This window comes from Microchirus variegatus, assembly GCF_963457635.1.
Source record: "Microchirus variegatus genome assembly, chromosome: 1".
NCBI lineage: Eukaryota > Metazoa > Chordata > Actinopteri > Pleuronectiformes > Soleidae > Microchirus > Microchirus variegatus.
The window spans coordinates 45,074,991-45,094,782 of record NC_139802.1 but is presented as its reverse complement, the minus strand read 5'-3'; the positions used below and the strand labels follow the sequence as shown (position 1 = coordinate 45,094,782).

The window sequence follows — 19,792 nt, the reverse complement described above, 5'->3', positions numbered from 1 at the left end:
TAGATAGATAGATAGATAGATAGATAGATAGATAGATAGATAGATAGATAGATAGATAGATAGATAGATAGATAGATAGATAGATAGATAGATAGATAGATAGATAGATAGATAACTTTAAGCTAACTTATAGAGTGTATTGAGTCCAGAAACTAGTAAATTTAGCCAGCTAGCATGTTTGTTGTGTTAGACAGCTAGTTAGCTAGATAGTAGTAAGCTAACTGACAAAATTAACTATGTCTAGCTTTAGCTAACTTTAAGCTGACTTATGAAAAGTTAGTTTAAGTTAATTGCGCAAAGAAACTGGTACATTTTGCCAGCTGGTTGGTTTTTGTGTTAGCTAACAAGTAGATAGATAGATAGATAGATAGATAGATAGATAGATAGATAGATAGATAGATAGATAGATAGATAGATAGATAGATAGATAGATAGATAGATAGATAGATAGATAGATAGATAGATGACGTTAAGCTAACGTACGTATAGATACAGTTTATTGAGCCCAAATACGAGTAAATTTAGCCAGTTAGCATGTTTTTTTTTTATGTTAGATAGCTAGACAGAAGGAAGCTAGCTGACAAAATGAACTATTTCTAACTTTTGGATCAATAGTTTGAGTTAATTGAGCCAAGAAATAGTAAATTTTGTCAGCTAGCTATCTAAAGAGAGTGAAAAGTTGAAGGGAGACTCTTTATGGTAAACTGGAAGCTAAACTTCGATGGTTCCTGTTCCTGATGCAGGAAACCACCTTCACTCGTCCGTCTCTTTGATGCCGATCTCTGAGATTGACAAGTCCTGCAGGGGTGGAAACACCGGTCCTGACCTCACCCTGGGACGTCCACGACCTGGACACTGTTCCTCTGCCGTAGCCTCTGACCTCTGCCCCCCCCCCCCCCCTCCTGTTACAATCGTCAGATAACATATGCAAACTCTCGCCCGTCTCCTCAGCGCCGGCTACGGGCCGCTGAGTACGGGCGGAAACAATAGCGGCCTTTCAGGCGCTCTGCGCCGGGCGCCGAGCGAGGGCCGCGGTCCTGGGACCCAGTCAATATTTGGACGCCGTTGCCTTTTTGTGTCCGTTTTTTAATCCAAGCGGAACCGAGCAGCAGCGGGGGAGGAAGGTCCGAGAGAGCGAGGGTAAACACTGCGAACAATGAGCGCTGGGGTAACTCACAATGCCGCTGGGAAAATATCACAACATCAGCTTCTTTAAGTGCAGATTAAAAAGAGAACGCGGCGTAAGGAAAGCAAATAGCGGAGGTTTATTCTGCCGCGAGGAGACATGTGCGCGAGAGTCACGGAGCCTTGACCCCCGAAAAACCAAAAATAACCCCGAGAACGATGGGGGGGGGGGGGGGGGGGGGGGAGATGAGCGAGTCTTTAAAGTCAACGAGTGCACTTACATCACGTTCCCCTCTGGTCGGGATGTTTTAAATGATACAAATGCTAATGTCGCGCCGTTCACATCAAAGCTAGTTCCTGCTCCGCCGACAGACACAGAGATGTGTGAGCGAGATAAGGTACTTTTTACTGCCTGCATCTTGTTATTGTTGTTGTTTTCCTCCCATTTACCATTCACACTGGTCACAAACCGGGTTTTCTTCACCACTTCCAATTGTGTCTAATCCACATTCACTGGCTGTTAGCATAGCTGTTAGCCACGAGTGTTTTTTAGCTAATCTGAACATTTTAACAACTTCAAACAGAGCGACAGTGCAGAGTTTTAGTATTGCGATGTGGCTCAGAATTTAGTAAGCTAACTGACAAAATTAACTATGTCTATGGCTTTAGCTAACTTTAAGCTAACTTGTGAAAAGATAGTTTAACTTCATTGAGCCAAGAAACTGGTACATTTTGCCAGCTAGTTGGTTTTTGTGTTAGCTAACAAGTAGATAGATAGATAGATAGATAGATAGATAGATAGATAGATAGATAGATAGATAGATAGATAGATAGATAGATAGATAGATAGATAGATAGATAGATAGATAGATAGATAGATAGATAGATAGGAGTAAATTTAGCCAGCTAGCATGGTTTTTTTTATGTTAGATAGCTAGACAGTAGGAAGCTAGCTGACAAAATTAACTATTTCTAACTTTAAGCGAACGTTTTTGCTCCCTTTTCCATTCACACTGGTCACAAACCAGTTAAAACTGGGTTTAAACCGGGTTTTCTTCACCACGTCACTTGTGTTTAATCCACATTCGCTGGCTGTTAGCCATGAATGTTAGCCATGAACGTTTTAGCTAACCTGAACATTTTAACAACTTCACACAGGGCGACAGAGCAGAGTATTAGTATTGCGATGTGGCTCAGAATTTGTCCGACTGAGCACGTTAGCATCTTAACGATCGTTTTAAACTAATTTATACAACTTTATACGCGTACTTTATTGTTGTTTTCGGCCAGTGCAAATGCGTTTTATCTGCAAATTGTGGCAAGGAAAGTTAGCAATATTTTAGCATAGCCGCCATGAGTGTTTTTAGCTAACCTGACATTTTAACAACATTTTTGAACATTTGGTTCAACAGACAAATTGAAGAACAGCTGCGTTAAAAGTCATATTACAGTTATGTTGACGCATATTATAATTGCGATGTGGCTCTGACTGAGCATTTTAGCATTATAGCATCTTTATGATTGTTTTAAACTCACTTAAACAACTTTATACACATATTTAATTGTTTTTTTCGGCCTGTGTGAATGTGTTTGATCTGCAAATTGTTAATTTCTTTGACAAGTAACATTAGCTATTAGCATAGCCGTTAGCCATGAGTGTTTTACTTATTTACTAGTTTTACTAACTTTTACAGAGCTCAGTATTTTTAAAATTTCAACATCTGGTTCAACTAAAACCTAAACCAATTTAAACATGGTTTTAATCCTTATTATTAGTATTATTTTGAAAGGACAGCTCTATTTTGACGTTTCATGTCTGATGCAGACATTGCTATCGAGTCACGGGTCACATGACTCGCAGCAGACACATGTGCATTCCTTTATGGTCACATGAGGTTAGCGGTGCAAATCTTTCTCAGCAGCCTGTGTTTAGCCAAGTATTTAAGTGATATTTAAGGTTTTTTTTTTTTTTTTTTTTTTTTTATATGGTATCTGATTTGATGTTTTCCCTTTCGCTAACATCTGACGCAGTAATCTCTAAGTATGGGACAGAAGATGTTTGTGCAGAAACAGCGAGGGGAACAGATAATCTGGATTAGGACTGGGCAGGAACACAGTCGGAGGTACGACACATGTGATCACTTTAAATGTTTTTACCCCAGAAATGTGAAATATTTCTGCGTTTAAAGACTTTTTCTGTTGTTTTCCGTTTCTTTAACTTCCACTTTATCTCGGTAACGTTTACGGAGTTAATCTGGACCCTCAGAGACGTCGATAGATAGATAGATAGATAGATAGATAGATAGATAGATAGATAGATAGATAGATAGATAGATAGATAGATAGATAGATAGATAGATAGATAGATAGATAGATAGATATTAAGCTAACTTTCAGCTAACTTATGTATAAGTAAGTTTACTGAGCCCAAAAATGCCAGCTAGAATGTTTGTATAGATAGATAGCTAGTTGGCTGCATAATAGTAAGCTAGCTGACAAAATTAACTATTTCTAGCTTTAGCTAACCGTAAGATAACTTGTGAAAAGATAGTTAGAGTAATGTTAGATAGCTAGGTAGTAGGAAGCTAGCTAACAAAATTAAATATTTCAAGCTTTAGCTTACGTACAGTTTATTGAGCCCAAAAACTAGTAAATTTAGCCACCTAGCATGTTTCTGTTAGATAGATAGCTAGTTGGCTAGATAATAGTAAGCTAGCTGACAAAGTTAACTATTTCTAGCTTTAGCTAACATTAAGATAACTTCTGAAAACATTTGAGTTCATTCAGAAACAGGTACATTTTGTGTCGCAAAATTTTAAGAACACAGTTGGAGGTACGACACACGTGATCACTTTAAATGTTTTTAAAGACTTTTTCTGTTGTTTTGTGTTTCTTTAACTTCCACTTTATCTCGGTTAACCTTTCCGGCGTTAATCTGGACCGTCAGAGATGTCTTTAGAGAGATAGATATTGAGCTAACTTTAAGCTAACTTGTGTATAAGTAAGTTTATTGAGCCCAAAAGCTAGTCAATTTAGCCAGCTAGCATGTTTGTGTAAGATAGATAGCTAGTTGGCTAGATAATCATAAGCTAGCTGACAAAATTAACTATTCTAGCTTTAGCTAACTGTAAGATACATTGTGAAAAGATAGTTTGAGTTCATAAAGCTAAGAAAGTGGTACATTTGGACCGGGCAACGTCGCAGGAAACCTATGTTTTTACCCCAGAAATGTGAAATATTCCTGAGCTTAAAGACTTTTCCTGTTGTTTTGTGTTTCTTTAACTTCCACTTTATCTCGGTTAACCTTTGCGGCGTTAATCTGGACCGTCAGAGACGCCTTTTAAAGTCGACGACTGCACTCTAAAGAGCGAGGACATGAAGAGACGCCGCTGCAGGGACGGTTCGATTGTCTCTCAGAGAAAAATGCGTTGCATCTGCCGGCGGCTGACGCTCGGCAGCCGAATTATCAGGGATTTAAGGGAAAGCCCTGGGGTGACGGTCCCGTCCCTGAACACTGGGATCCCCCCTCTCTCTCCAGCTGTCGCGTCGCCTCTCCCACCCAATGAGCGTCTTTGATGAGGACGGGTATCGGTTTCCATGGCGTCTGAGACACAAACAGCTCTGGAGATTAAGGACAGAACTCGGGGGGGGGGGGGGCCCCCGCGACTCTCCGCTGATCTCCACCTATCAGCGACAAATAAACACCTCGGGGCCTCGGCGACGCCTGCGCCGGGACCATATGGACCCGGGCGGGTTTTTTAACGAAGCAGCTAAAGAGCCGCGGAGCAGGAAATTCACTAATAGCCGTCCTTGTCAGAGCGCCGGTAAATACCCAGCTCTTACACTTTAGCCCCGTCGTTTGGTTTCTGGAGCTGACGAGGAACATCTGTGGCTCGTTTCTCTTACATGACTTTTCCACCGCGAGAGGCCGCGGCTTTTGTTTTTCCACGTTTTTGATTTCATGCCACTTTTCTTGCAAAACACTGTTCGACGCTGGGGTTTCGGTTGAGCTACGACGCCGTACGGTGATTAATAAAAGCTGCTAATGACGCTCTGAAGGTGGAAAAGCTACTCCTAGCTAGGTTTGTTGTTGATACTTCACGGCTAACGCATCGAGAGGATTGTACGTATATTTTTGAATGTCATTTACAGAGGTTTGATAAAGTTACCACAACTGATCATCAGTTTTTCATCTTTATTGGTTATTTTTCAAAGCCAAATGGTTTAAAATAAAATAGCTCTACTGTACTATTTTACTATTAGATGGAATCGATCTAATTTCCTATAGCTAGGTTTGGAATTTGTTCGCATTCCGTAAGTATCGGAAATAGTGAATTCATCTACAGCACCTAAAAGTTCGTTTTACGGCACTTAACTGTTTTTATACGTACAAGAATCTTAGTTTAAGTAAAAAAAAAAACACGTTAATACTAGTGTTTTATTGTGACGTACCACAAGGGGGAGCCTGTATCTGTCCCGTCATTCTACGATTATGTTAATTGCAATTTTTTAAATATATTTTGTTTACTTACAAATGTTCACGGAAAAATATGTATCTTTAGAAACGCTACGATTTTGTAAAAAAAACATGTTTTCTGCTACTTTTTGGGTTACAATGCTAACAAGGTTTTATTAAAAAAAAAAATGACAACATTCAAAACTTTTTTAGTGACAAAATGTTTGTTTTCAACACCTGGAAACACGTTTATGTAACATTACTACATTTTGGTAAGGGTTAGCTTAACATTAGCTTCAACATTAGCCTAATATAACACTTTTTTGGTAAAAAATTTGGGTAATGTTGCAAACAGGGTTTTGGAATGAAATATTGTTTTTGTGACAAATTATTGTTTTTGTGACAAAATTTTGTTTTTTGTGACAAAATTTTGTTTTTTGTGACAAAATATTGTTTTTCACCCCAAATTTGTAAAATAATAATAAAAACATTGTCTTTATATATAAATTTTTAGCTAATATTAACATGAACATTAACAGTAACATAAGAATCTAGAAACATATACGCAGACTAAGAACGCATATTTTTTACAATGATCGCACTAACTTCAGTTAGCATAATGTTGCTAATATGACAATTTTTTCCGTGTTATCGTACAGTGGAGCCGATAAAGCGGCAGCAGTGATGGATCCCGATGTGACGCGGTCCGACTTTGTGATATTCCGTTTTTCCCCTCTGTGATTTTGTCCTGCGGTGACCCCGACAGAGTCAACACGTGTTGTGATTCCGGTGTCGTATAAATACAAGCGTACGGATGCTACACATTACTGTGTTCATCGCTGAGCCTGAGCTACAAAACCACACGGGTCCATCGAGGAGAGAAAAAGATGCTTCTTTTTCTTTCTTTTTTCTTGTTTTTTCCCGCATTTGCTCCAGGTTTTTTTTTTTTTTCTTTCTCTGTGAATCATCTCCATATTTCCAACATTACGTCCAGACCTGGGATCAGTCCCAGACGTTGGGGAAGAGCTCGGCAAACCGGGACAAACGCAAACCCGAGCTCTTAACGCGACAATTATCTCAGAATGTTTCTGCAGGTAAGAGCCGTTGGGGAGGAACGACATCAACTGGTGTCAACAAGATGAGAATTCCCGATTCTGGAGTTTCATTTTTAATTTAATTAAGTCGCAGGGACGGAATTCGTCCTCCTCCTCCGGGCTGCGAATCCCGTCTCCGTGTCCCCAGAGTCCGGCTCTGCGTCTGAGCCTAATCAGAGACACCGAAGCGCATTTATCTAAATTACACACAAACAAACCAAACAAAACAAAACAAACAAAAAAAGAGAAAGCGTTTCTTATGCTTTTCCACAAAATGTCATCGCATTTCAAATTTTTTCACGATTCACTTCCCTTTTCAATTCCGCGGCTCCTGTAGGGGATTTCATGAATGGCTGAGTATGAACCGCTGCTCAAATATACAGCGACATGCAGCGAAGGTAAGAGGAAGAGGAGGAGGAGGAGGAGGAAGAGGAGGAAGAGGAAGAAGAGGAGGAGGAAGAGCTCATCTGGAAGTTGGGACTGCACCACAGCAGGTTCCCAGGACTCCAATCCCGAGTATGGTTACATTAAACAGTAGGGAACCAGCATTTGTATGGAATACTGTTAGGTTCTGCTGAGGGTCAGGGACGGGGGGGGGGGGGGGGGGTTTGGGGGCCCCCGGGCTCTTTAAGCACGACCCTGTCTTACATTAGAGAGCCCCGGTCAGGTTTAGATTAAAGTCATGAATGAGAAAAGAAAAGACAGTCATTTAGAAGTTACTCATTTATCCTGCAGAGACAAAGCCGCCGCAGGGCCGGGGGGGGGGGGGGCTGTCGGGGGGCCGTCGGGGGGCCCCGGCGGTTCTGCCCCGGTTTTGACCCTGACAACGGTCCCCTCTTGTGCTGCTTAACCCGCGACTCGCCTGGTTTCCAGCAAGTGTGTGACCTCAGCATGTGTGTGGATCTCTGACAAGAGGCGGCGACACGCTGAGCGGAACCACTGTGTGCCCCCCCCCCCCCCACACCCCCACACCCCCACAAACCATTATTGTCTGCACCAGCGTGGGTGGAGGAGGACGGGGGGACGGGGAGGGGAGGACGGGGGAGGACGGGGGAGGGGACACTTGGACGTGGAGGACGGGACGACGTGAAGTCCAATGCCACATTCCTACCGGTCCAGAAACACATGTGAAGCTGGATTTAATCTGGGTTTTCTTCAGTGTGAACACACTTTCTTGGGTAAATGTTTGGGTTCCGGCGCCAACGAGGCTTTTTACACAAAACACAAAAATGTGTTTTTGTCACACTTTTTTCATAAAGAAAGTTTTTTTTTTTTTTTTTTACATAAACCATAAACGTGAATTTAAGCTAGCAAACACAAATTATAAAGAAACATTTTCTGCGACAATTATCGCAATAATATCACAACTCGCGCTTAGAATGCTAAATTTGTTGTATTTAATTGCTAACAAAGAATTTTAAAAAATTAGGTTTATGAAAACGCGTTTTTTTTTTTTTTAACATTAACGTTAACATGAACCTTAGCTAGGTTTAAGAATCTTTTTTTTCCCAGGCAGCTAATGCTAATAACGACAAACACTCCAAGTTGATTCAACATTTACCACTTAATTTACGCAGATTTTTATCGGCTTCATCTTTTCCTTTTCGCAAATTCCTTCAAAAACACCACATTCCAGCCGTTAGCATAGCTGTTAGCCGAGTGAACCTAACTTTATCCAACGTTGGGAAATCAAAGTAAAACAAAGCAGTAACTGTTTTTGTTGCTCTGGTGCTAATGCTACCCTTTGAAGCATAGCATCGTAGCATAGCAAGAAGGAAACAACAACGACAACAACATAGTGTAGCATTTAAGCTAGCCATGACTATATTACATCTTAAACTTAAACAGTCCCTCTTTCAATCCAACTGATTCATGAAACGTAAAGACAAGGCTAACAGCTATGCTAACGGCTAGTGTTGTCCCAGAAATGACACAGGAATTATCATCACTGAGGGAAAAACGAGGTGTGACTAATGTTGATCGGAATTTAAGCCACAAATTTGGTGAGTCATGTGATCTGAGAGTGAACGCCGAGTAAACACTTTCACTGCGGTTTAAAAACGTGGGATTAAAGTGTGTTTTTGACCAGGATTTTTATATACGACAGAGACAGAGGGACAGAAACGTCTTAGCATGCTAACATGTGTGTTTGTGTGTCTGTGGAGCAGGAACTAACTTTGATGTCGACACCACAACATTTGCATTTGTGTCATTAAAACATCCTGACAGTCTCACTGTGTGTGTATGTGTGTGTGTGTGTGTGTGTGTGTCTGTGTGAACCGCAGTGTCACCGTTAGCAACCAACAAACCAGTTTCTCGTCCCTGAATGTTGATACGACAAACTCCACTCACTCTCCCTGAAATGACGTCAACCCTAACCCTAACCCAAGTAATGGATGGTGGCTAGACACAAAATGGCGCCCGACTTGGTACCAAGTAGCTACGAGCTAAACCAGAAACCACCTCGACATTAACCTACGACGACTATTTCTTGTTACAGCTACTGATTTACTGCCACCTGTTATAGAAACCATCTATTTTAAAAAGATCTAGTGCAGAAAACGCTCAATATTGAGCTGTTTTTGTGTATATTTGTGTGTTTGCGGTGAGCACACAGTCAGATAAACAGGCTATGTTGTCGTTGCAAACACTTTCAACACCTTTATAAAGTTATAAAGTGAATTTACGAAGTCCGCGAAACAGACAGAACAAATCTATCCCTCTAACAACAACAAGGGGCCGTAACCGATTCATTTAGCAACACATTTGTCGCATTTCTACCGATATCTCTTGCATTTCTTAACCAAACTACGTCAAATTCCGCAATGACGCTCTCCGTAAGTGGACTGTTAAATTTGAAGCCTGACAACGCAACCATTGGACAGTTGCGCGACGAAACAGACAATCCGCACAACAAAATAGCGTATTTTTGGCTAAAATACCTGAAACCTCTTCAAATTTGTTTCACAATGAGTTAGCCGCATTTTGCACTTTTTGTAAAAGACAAATCGGGTTTCTGGCACAGATCGGAACGTGACATATCTAATACAGATAAGCTAAAAGAGGGAACTTACTGCCACCTGTTATAGATACTAGCTATTTTAATAAGAACGAGTGCAGAAAACGCTCAATATTGACCTGTTTTTGTGTATATTTGTGTGTTTGCGGTGAGCGCACAGACAGATAAACATGCTATGTTGTCCTTGCAAACACTTTAAACACCTTAATAAAGTTAGAAAGTGAATTTACGAAGTCCACAAAGTGGAAAGAACAAATCTATCCCCAGAACAACAACAAGAGGCCGTAACCGACTCTTTTAGCGACACATTTCTAACGATATCTCTTGCATTTCGTATCCAAACTACGTCAAATTCGGCACCGATCGCAGCGACGCTCTCCGTAAGTCGTCTCTTAAATTTGAAGCCCGACAACGCAACCGTTGGAAAGTTACGCGACGAAACAGACATTCCGCGCAATTAAATTTACCGCTATGTTAGCTAAAATGCCTGAAACCTTCGCACATTTGTTTGACAATGAGTTAGCCGCATTTTGCACATTGCGTAGAAGACAAATCGGGTTTCTGGCACAGATCGGATCGTGACATATCTAATACAGATAAGCTAAAAGAGGGAACTTACTGCCACCTGTTATAGAAACCAGCTATTTTAAAAAGATCTAGTGCAGAAAACGCTCAATATTTAGCCGTTTTTGCGTATATTTGTGTGTTAGCGGTGAGCGCACAGACGGATAAACATGCTATGTTGCCGTTGCAAACACTTTAAACACCTTAATAAAGTTAGAAAGTGAATTTACGTTCACCTCCATTTAAGTCCACAAAACGGACGGAACAAATCTATCCCCAGAACAACAACGGGGCGGTAAGCAAGTCATTTAGCGACACATTTGTCGCATTTCTACCGATATCTCTTGCATTTCGTATCCAAACTACGTCAAATTTGGCACCGATCGCAGCGATGCCCTCCGTAAATTGACTGTCGAGTTTGAAGTCTGACAACGCAACTGTTGGAAAGTTACGCGACGAAACAAACAATCCGCACAACAAAATATAGCATTATGTTAGCTAAAAACCGTTTTGTTTGACAATGAGGAAGCCTCTTTTGCACTTTGCGTAGAAGACAAATCGGGTTTCTGGCACAGTTCGGATCGTGACGCATCTAATACTGAGAAGATAAGCGAAGGAAAGTACTGCCACCTAGCGTACGGGAGGTGCAACTGCATACGAGGACGATGGTGGAGAAACCGTCTCAATCTGGATCAGGGTTGCAAAGAGGGCGTAAAAATTCACGGTAATTTCCCAGAAACTGTCCGTGGGATTGGGAACGTTTGGGATTATTCCAGATTGGAAACTTTCCATGGGAAGTAATTTGGATTTTTTTATTTTTTTATTTTTCGACAAAGGGAGTTTGAAGCGACACAGTCAGGAGTCAGGAGGGAGTTCAGCAGCCGTATAATGTCACGTCACAGCAATCTCACTCTGGGATTATTTCCAAAGAAACTTTCTTGGGAGGAAAAACCTCGTCATAATCAGACGCAGGCAGCGACCCCAAGGTTTTTGGTTTTTTTTTTTAATTCTTTTTTGTTTTTTTATTTCCAGTCAAACACAGAGACTTTATCAGCCGTGTGTCACTGACATGTAATAAACGACAGGAGTTTGGCAGCAAACGTCTCCAAACTGCCGCATGAGTCTGGCACACAGAAATACGCCCTGTCACTCCTAATCCAAGGCAGCGGCCTGAAACTGCGACTCAGCAGATTTCTTAAAAAAAAAAACTAACTCACTAACCAGTCACTAACTACCGACGGTCAATAAGAGTTTACACTGAGAGAAAAGAACAATAAAATTGACCAAAAGTACTTAAAGTGGTGCCACCTGAATGATTTAATCCACCCAAATTTACCAAATTACACACATTTATACTTCATTCTTTAAGGTTTTGTCAATTAAATAAGTTTTTTCTGCCGTTTTCTTCTTTCATTGCAGCAGAAAAACTCTTTTCCCAGTGGATAATATTAGATTTTTAAGCCGGATTATGGGGTAAAACGTTACGGCAGAGAACTGAGACTAGTAATCTACCTAACTGAGCCGTTTACACTGAAAAAAAGTCAAACATTTAAGTTAATTAAGACTAAATTTATGAAGTTATACAAATACAACTTGCTAAATTTAGCACAAATTAACTTCATTCAGTTGACGGTTGTGCGATTATGTGATTTTTAACAAGCAAAACTAAAGAAAAGGACTAAAACCGAGACAAACTAACTTAAAAATCTAATAGTTGGCAAACTTTATAAAAATACTTAAACTTAAAAGTATTTAAAACTAAATTGACCATGTTAAACAACGACAACGTGATAAATTTACCCCAAATTCACTTAATTCAGTTGAGTTTTGCCAATAAAAGTCGTTTCTTTAAAGGTTTTTCAATCGTTTTCTTGTTTCGGTGCAGCAGAATATTTATGCATATTTTCCCAGTGATTTGTATTTGGTTTTTAATCCAGATTATGGGGGAAAAAAAGGGAAAAAATGCTAATTAAAGGACTAATAACACTTATAATCTATAGCAGTGGACTGAAACTGAGATTAACTATTAAACTAACTAGTAAAGTAAAGTAAGAAGTATGAGATTAAACCACAGTTTTGAGATTAAAAGTCTGGAAAAACGTAATATTTGGCAAATTTATATAAATACTTATAACAGTGAAGCTTAAACACCTAAATTAAGTTATTTAAAACTAAATTTACCAAAGTTATACAAAGACAACGTGATTAGTTTATTCTGAATTAACCTAATTCTGTGAACTTTATTCATTTAATCCCATTTAAAGTCGTTTTTTTTCCCCGTGCAGCACAAACGGAGACAGGAAGAAAGAGAAAAAAGAAATATAGCTCATTAAAGGACTAATAACAGTTATTATAACACTAATTATAACAGTATTAAAACACTAATAACACTTGTTCCTCTGTCACTCACAGTGATTTACGCTTGGACTGAAAAAAGAGGGAAAAGTGTCTGAAATAAAGGAGAAAAACGTATAAAAAGTATTTTTTACAAAGTCTATTTCCTAATAAAAACGTCTCTGTTCGGATTATTCTGCTTCAAACACTCAAACACGGTTGTTGTTGTTTTTTTTTAATCCCAACCACAGCGGACACACGCAGCCTCTGCTGCCGCTCACAGAGCCACCAAACCCGGGCACGGCGCCGGCCGAGGCCCCGGTGACTGCACCGGGACTCCGCGGCGGAGCAGAGACGGGGGGGAGAGGCGGACACTTACTTGGGGTTGGTCCGGTTCCAGGAGACGGCGTACCGGTCCGACACCACCTTGGACGCCGGGTCCTGAGCGAGCACGCACACACCAACGAGGAGGAAGAGGAGGATGAAGATGAGTTCCATCTGCGGCATTATTATTTTTTTCCCCCAGTAAAACAGTTACGGTAACAGACGTGTGTGCTCGCTTTACTCCCGCACAGGTGCTTCCGTCCTGCTGCGGCCACGCTGTCCCTCCGCCGCCGCCGAAACTTTTTGCGTGATTATATTTCCTTTTTCTCCAGAGTTTTTTTTTTTGGTTCCCACGGTTAAAGTCCCGTCCACGCAGCGCGAGGACACTTTCTCCAACTCCCACAGAAAATAAACAACAACAACAACAATAATTAAAAAAAAAAAAAGCCGGAACCGGAGAGACAACAGAGCGGGATAAATGTCCCACAGCCGCGGGGAGGAGAGCAGCGTCAGTCCGGGTCAGGAGCTCCGGTGTCTGCGCCGCTTCAGCGAGAATCAGCGGCGACACAGAAACTGATCCTGGGTCTGATTTTAACGCTGATTCTGATTCTGCTGATTCCGATTCTGCTGATTCTGATTCTGATTCTTCTGCTGGGAAACAAAGCGTAAACAATCCCAAACACACGCTCCTGTTTCCCGCTGCTGTCGCGAGGACAATCGCTGCAACAACAAGAAAAAAAAACCTCCGCGTGAAAATCTCGTCTCGTGAGCAGCGACTGGTGAAGCCGAGCGCGAGGCGTCTGTGAGGAGAAGAAGCTGTGCGCGAGACCGAGAGAGAGAGAGGGTGCGCGAGACGGAGAGAGAGAGAGAGAGAGAGAGAGAGAGAGAGTCACTGTGTGTGTGTGGGGGGGTGGGGGGGGGGGGGTGTCAACCGGAGCACACTGTAAAAAATGATCGTAAGAAAAATAAGAGATTAAAATCAGATTTTTGTTAGATTAAAAGTAATAAATACGGGATTAAAAGTAAAAAGTATGTGATTAAAAGTAAAAAGTATGAGATTAAAACCAGAATTTTGAGATTAAAAGTAAGAAGTCTGAGATTAAAAGTAAAAAGTATGAGATTCAAATCAGAATTTTGAGATTAAAAGTAAGAAGTATGAGATTAAAACCAGAATTTTGAGATTAAAAGTAAAAAGTATGAGATTAAAACCAGAATTTTGATATAAAAAGTAAAAAGTATGAGATTAAAACCAGAATTTTGATATAAAAAGTAAAAAGTATGAGATTAAAACCAGAATTTTGAGATTAAAAGTAAGAAGTATGAGATTAAAAGTAAGAAGTCTGAAATTAGAACTCGAATTCTGGGATTAAAAGTAAAAAAGTGTGAGATTAAACCCAAAATTCTGAGATTAAAAATAAAATGGTAAACATTCAAAGTAAGAACTCTGACATTAAAAGTAAGAATTATGAGATTCAAAGACAAATTATGAGATTAAAGGTAAGAAACCTGAGATTAAAGTGTCCAGTGTGTGTGTGTGATATTTCTTACAGTGGACAGTTTTCACAGTGATTTCATCAATCCTCACTCACTGATCATCAAATGTCACTTTATCAGCTAAACCCACTCATTTAAACCACACTAAAGATAAGATAAGACCTCGTTAATCCAGAAGATTAATCCTATGCCAGATAATCCTGCCAAAAAGATGAGTTCCTGTACAATAACATGATTTTGTATAACAACAGATGATTTTGATGCTTCATTTTGTCGTAATCTCAGTTCGACAGTTTTTTTTAAGTGTAATTAGACCAAACTTAAGATAAAACATAGATAAATATAACATTATATTTGTAAAGTGCTTTCAAACGCACAAACAATATCAACAAATCAACGTAAAGTACAACAAATATTAAAGTAGAATAAAAAATAAAATAAAAACGTGTATAAAAGTTAATGAAACAGTAAAATAAAGTAAATAAAACACGTTAACACCGCGGCGACGTACTGTGTCTAAACTACATACTGTAACTTTAATCTCAGTCCATTATTTTTTGCTTATTTTATTATTTTTCCGTTCAAATAAAATGAATGTTTACGACTTGACTGAGATTATAAAGATTATTAAGATTATTAAGAGTGTTTGTTTCCTCTTGTTTTGCTGAAAACAAAGTTTTCCTCGTTCACAGTAAACAACTTTTATGAGGATTATAAAAGTTCACCTCCTGCAGATTCACTGCTGTAGAGCTGTGTGTGTGTGTGTGTGTGTGTGTGTGTGTGTGTGTGTGTGTGTGTGTGTGTGTGTGTGTGTGTGTGTGTGTGTGTGTGTGTGTGTGTGATTTATTCCACCTGACTGACTGACTCCGCCCCCTCCCCCTCTGCTCCGCCTCCACCACTCCTCCACATCTGTGGAACACGTAATTATTGTCACAATGTCAGTTATTATAATTATTATAATAATAACACGTGTTAATGTGCATAATTCATGTCGGTTGTCATGCGGAACCTTTTGTTTTCAGTCCTTTGTTCCCCTGTGGTCTGTTTTTGTGGTTACACCTGTGTGTGTAATGTGTTTGATGACGAGCTCTAGTTACGGTCTGTTCTGTTTGGAGTCGGAAACTCTGGATTTCTGAGGAAACACCTGAACTTGTTTATGTGTTTGTATAAGGTTACATCCACAACATTCACACAACATTCACACTACAAGGTCCACACTCTATCTACACTACATCTACACTACATTCACACTGTATCTACACTACATTCACACAACGTCCACACTGTATCTACACTATTTACACTACATCTACATTACATTCACACAACATGTACACTATATCTACACTACATTCACACTGTATCCACACTACAAGATCCACATTGTATCTACACTACATCCACACTATTTACACTACATCTACATTACATTCACACAACATCCACACTATATCTACACTACATTCACACAACATCCACACTACATTCACACATCTACACTACATTCACACAACATCCACACTGTATCCACACTACAACGTCCACACTGTATCCACACTACATCTACACTATTTACACTACATCTACATTACATTCACACAGCATCCACACTATATCTACACTACATTCACACTACATTCACACATCTACACTACATTCACACAACATCCACACTACATCTACACTATTTACACTACATCTACATTACATCCACACATCTACACTACATTCACACAACATCCACACTGTATCCACACTACAACGTCCACACTGTATCCACACTACATCTACACTATTTTATTTACACTACATCTACATTACATCCACACAGCATCCACACTATATCTACACTACATTCACACTACATTCACACATCTACACTACATTCACACAACATCCACACTACATCTACACTATTTACACTACATCCACACTACATTCACACATCTACACTACATTCACACAACATCCACACTGTATCCACACTACAACGTCCACACTGTATCCACACTACATCTACACTATTTACACTACATCTACATTACATTCACACAGCATCCACACTATATCTACACTACATTCACACTACATTCACACATCTACACTACATTCACACAACATCCACACTACATCTACACTATTTACACTACATCTACATTACATCCACACATCTACACTACATTCACACAACATCCACACTGTATCCACACTACAACGTCCACACTGTATCCACACTACATCTACACTATTTACACTACATCTACATTACATTCACACAGCATCCACACTATATCTACACTACATTCACACTACATTCACACATCTACACTACATTCACACAACATCCACACTACATCTACACTATTTACACTACATCTACATTACATCCACACATCTACACTACATTCACACAACATCCACACTGTATCCACACTACAACGTCCACACTGTATCCACACTACATCTACACTATTTTATTTACACTACATCTACATTACATCCACACATCTACACTACATTCACACTGTATCCACACTGTATCCACGTCCACACTGTATCCACACTACATCCACACTATTTACACTACATCTACATTACATTCACACAACATCTACACTATATCTACACTACATTCACACTGTTTCCACACTACAAGATCTACACTACAGCGACACTATATCCACACTAAATCTCTACATACACACTGCACACATATTTCCACACTGCATCAAATTTATATCCACACCACATTCACAATGTATCCACCCTGATTTAGCTTGGCTCAATTTTTTTTTTTTATTAGTTTGTAAATTTATCAACTTTCCAAAATTTAAGAAATGTTTACTTCAAACGAGTCAATTAAACCGAATTTAAGACAAAATTTGATAATTTTTTAACAATTTTTCCCCAGAAATGAGGCTCATTTTACTTTTATAAAATATAGTTGTGTAGTTTTTGCAGACACATTACACTGTAAAAACAGCCTTATACGAGAAATAGTCAAATCTTCTGAAATTGATCTAAATTTCAAAAGAATCTGCTGACGAAAACTGAAAAATACCATGTGAATTTAACCACCGCGATGTTTTCCTCTATTAGATTAAGCTGAATTTAACAATTTCTACCACATAATTTCTTGTATTTGCACCAATGAAATTTAAACACCAATCTGTGACAGAGAATTTAAGACAAAGTTAGATACGTTTTTCGTAAAATTTGATAATTTTTCTCAGAAACAAGGCTTGATTTTACGTCTTTTATATATATATATATATATATATACATTTATATATATAATTTTTTGCAGTGTATATGACTCACACATTACGTACTGTAGAAAACTATACTGAAATTTACGTTAAATATGCGCGGATCTTTGTTTTCTTGTGTTTTTGCATCCGTCGTTTTTGGATTTTGGTGAAATCGGACGTCAAATTTGGCAATTATTTTTTCCGGACATTAAGCTACGTTTAGCAGTTTCACGCTACATGGTTTCAAAATGTCCCCCTGTGCCCCCTAGAAGGTCGGGTTAAAGGTGAACTGTGGTGAATTTAGAAGGTGTGTGGGGGGGGCGGGGCTAAATGCGACTAAATGGTCGCCTTCTTGGTATGAAAGTTAAAATCTGCTGAGGCTTAAGCCCCGCCCCCTTCCTCCCCTTCTTTACCGACATAGCTAACATTCCAGTGTCAGCAGCAGCGCAAGGTCCGAGCGACTTTAAGCAGCACTGACTCTCTGAGGGTCACAGAGAAAACATGGACGCATAAGAGTGTGTGTGTGTGTGTGTGTGTGTGTGTGTGTGTGTGTGTGTGTGTGTGTGTGTGTGTGTGTGTGTGTGTGTGTGTGACACAGAGGTAACACACACACACACTCAGGCGTTTTGTATACAAGTGTGAGCTTGTCTATTTGTGTTGTGTAGAGGTCATGTATACAGAAGGAGTTCAGGCCAGGTGCCACACACACACACACACACACACACAGAGACCTCCCACTGTGTCCGAGCGGCCTCTCTTCATCTCGGTCAAATCTTTAATTTTAATTCTGAGACTTTGTGAACGTGAACGTGAACTGAAGACAATCTGTTGATGAGATATCCACATCTGAACTATTTAAATGGGAGTTTCCATGTAAAATGTAAATTCTTGCCAAATCCATAATCAGGATTGAATCTCGATGAAACTCAGTATGCTGGTAGAGGGTCCAATCCTCTACACATGTACCAAATTTTGTTCAAATCTGCCAAGTTTTGACACAGATGTGAAGTTTTGTTTTACCGTTTTGCCCATTTATTGGAAATGGGCTTTTCTTGAAACTTTGACAAGTTTTGTGACGTCATTTTTGGGTCGATTCTTACAAAAATTTAGTGGGAGCATTCTTAGGGGATCACCTACCCATCTAAAAAAATTCACGATGATTTGAGAAAAAACTGCAGACAATTTTATATTTTATATACATATTTTGGACCTAAAATTTTGGGTTAAATTTTTTTTTTAATTTTTGGTCAAGTTTTTTTTTTCAAATTTTGGGTAAAACATTTTTTTTAAATTTTGGACCAAACATTTTTGGTCAATTTTTTTTTTGGTCGACATAGTATAAGTATGATGTTTTTGTAAAATTTTGGACCAAAAAAAAAAAAAAAAAAAATCGAAAAAGTTTTGCAGCCCCTTTTTGCTCTGGGGCTCCACCTGCAGACATTTTATGGTACTGCAACCAGTAGTTCTATATAGATGTCATTCATGAAGTATAGATATTTGTAATTGTGTTGATTTATAAAGTGGAAATGCTGGTCCTCACTTTGTCAGCGACCCAGTCCTCAGTATGCGTGTGTGTGTAATGATCGGTTCGGTTCACACAGAGGTGACCGCGTCTGACCCAGAAAAGAAAGGATCTGTCGTTCCGATCGCAGCCTCAGGGCGTCTCATGAATACGGATCGATCGCAATAATCAAAGACATACTGACTGTATATATCGTGGTGTTTGGTTCTATTAACACAACGATTCTATTGCGTATAGATTTTGTTTTGCTATTCTCTGTTGTTATTGGGATTATGAAGTCACATGGAGATTAAAAATCTCCTCAGTCGTAGTAGTTTCCGCAGTAAATCACACCTTTAGATTTAAGATCATTTCAAGTGTTTCCACTCCGTCTGTATCAAATGAATGGAAGCGAGCGTAGCTAGCGTTTTTATTCATTAGCCTTTGATCTGAGGCGTTTTACGCTAAAGTGGATACTTCATCATAGAAAGACGTCGGGGAGCTTTAGGAATAACAGTGCTCCGAGCGCCGTAAAACTGATCTGAGGCCAGCGACGGACTCATCAGTGAGACGCGGGGGGGGGGGCGGCGGGTCGAGGGTTGTCAGGTCAAGAGCTTGAGAGGATCCTGG

General features: G+C 39.6%; 1 protein-coding gene across 1 annotated transcript in view; it reads right to left on the bottom strand.

The window, feature by feature from the left end:
• LOC310924333 (ephrin-A5-like) overlaps positions 1–13,099 on the bottom strand; it is a gene marked incomplete at both ends in the record, with an annotated part of 122,045 nt that extends 108,946 nt beyond the window's left edge. Inside the window, one exon of the mRNA XM_083886040.1 lies at positions 12,972–13,099. Coding sequence (XP_083742166.1) covers positions 12,972–13,099 — 128 coding nt within the window. The remainder of the gene's footprint in view (positions 1–12,971) is intronic.
• Between the last annotated feature and the right edge of the window lie 6,693 nt (positions 13,100–19,792).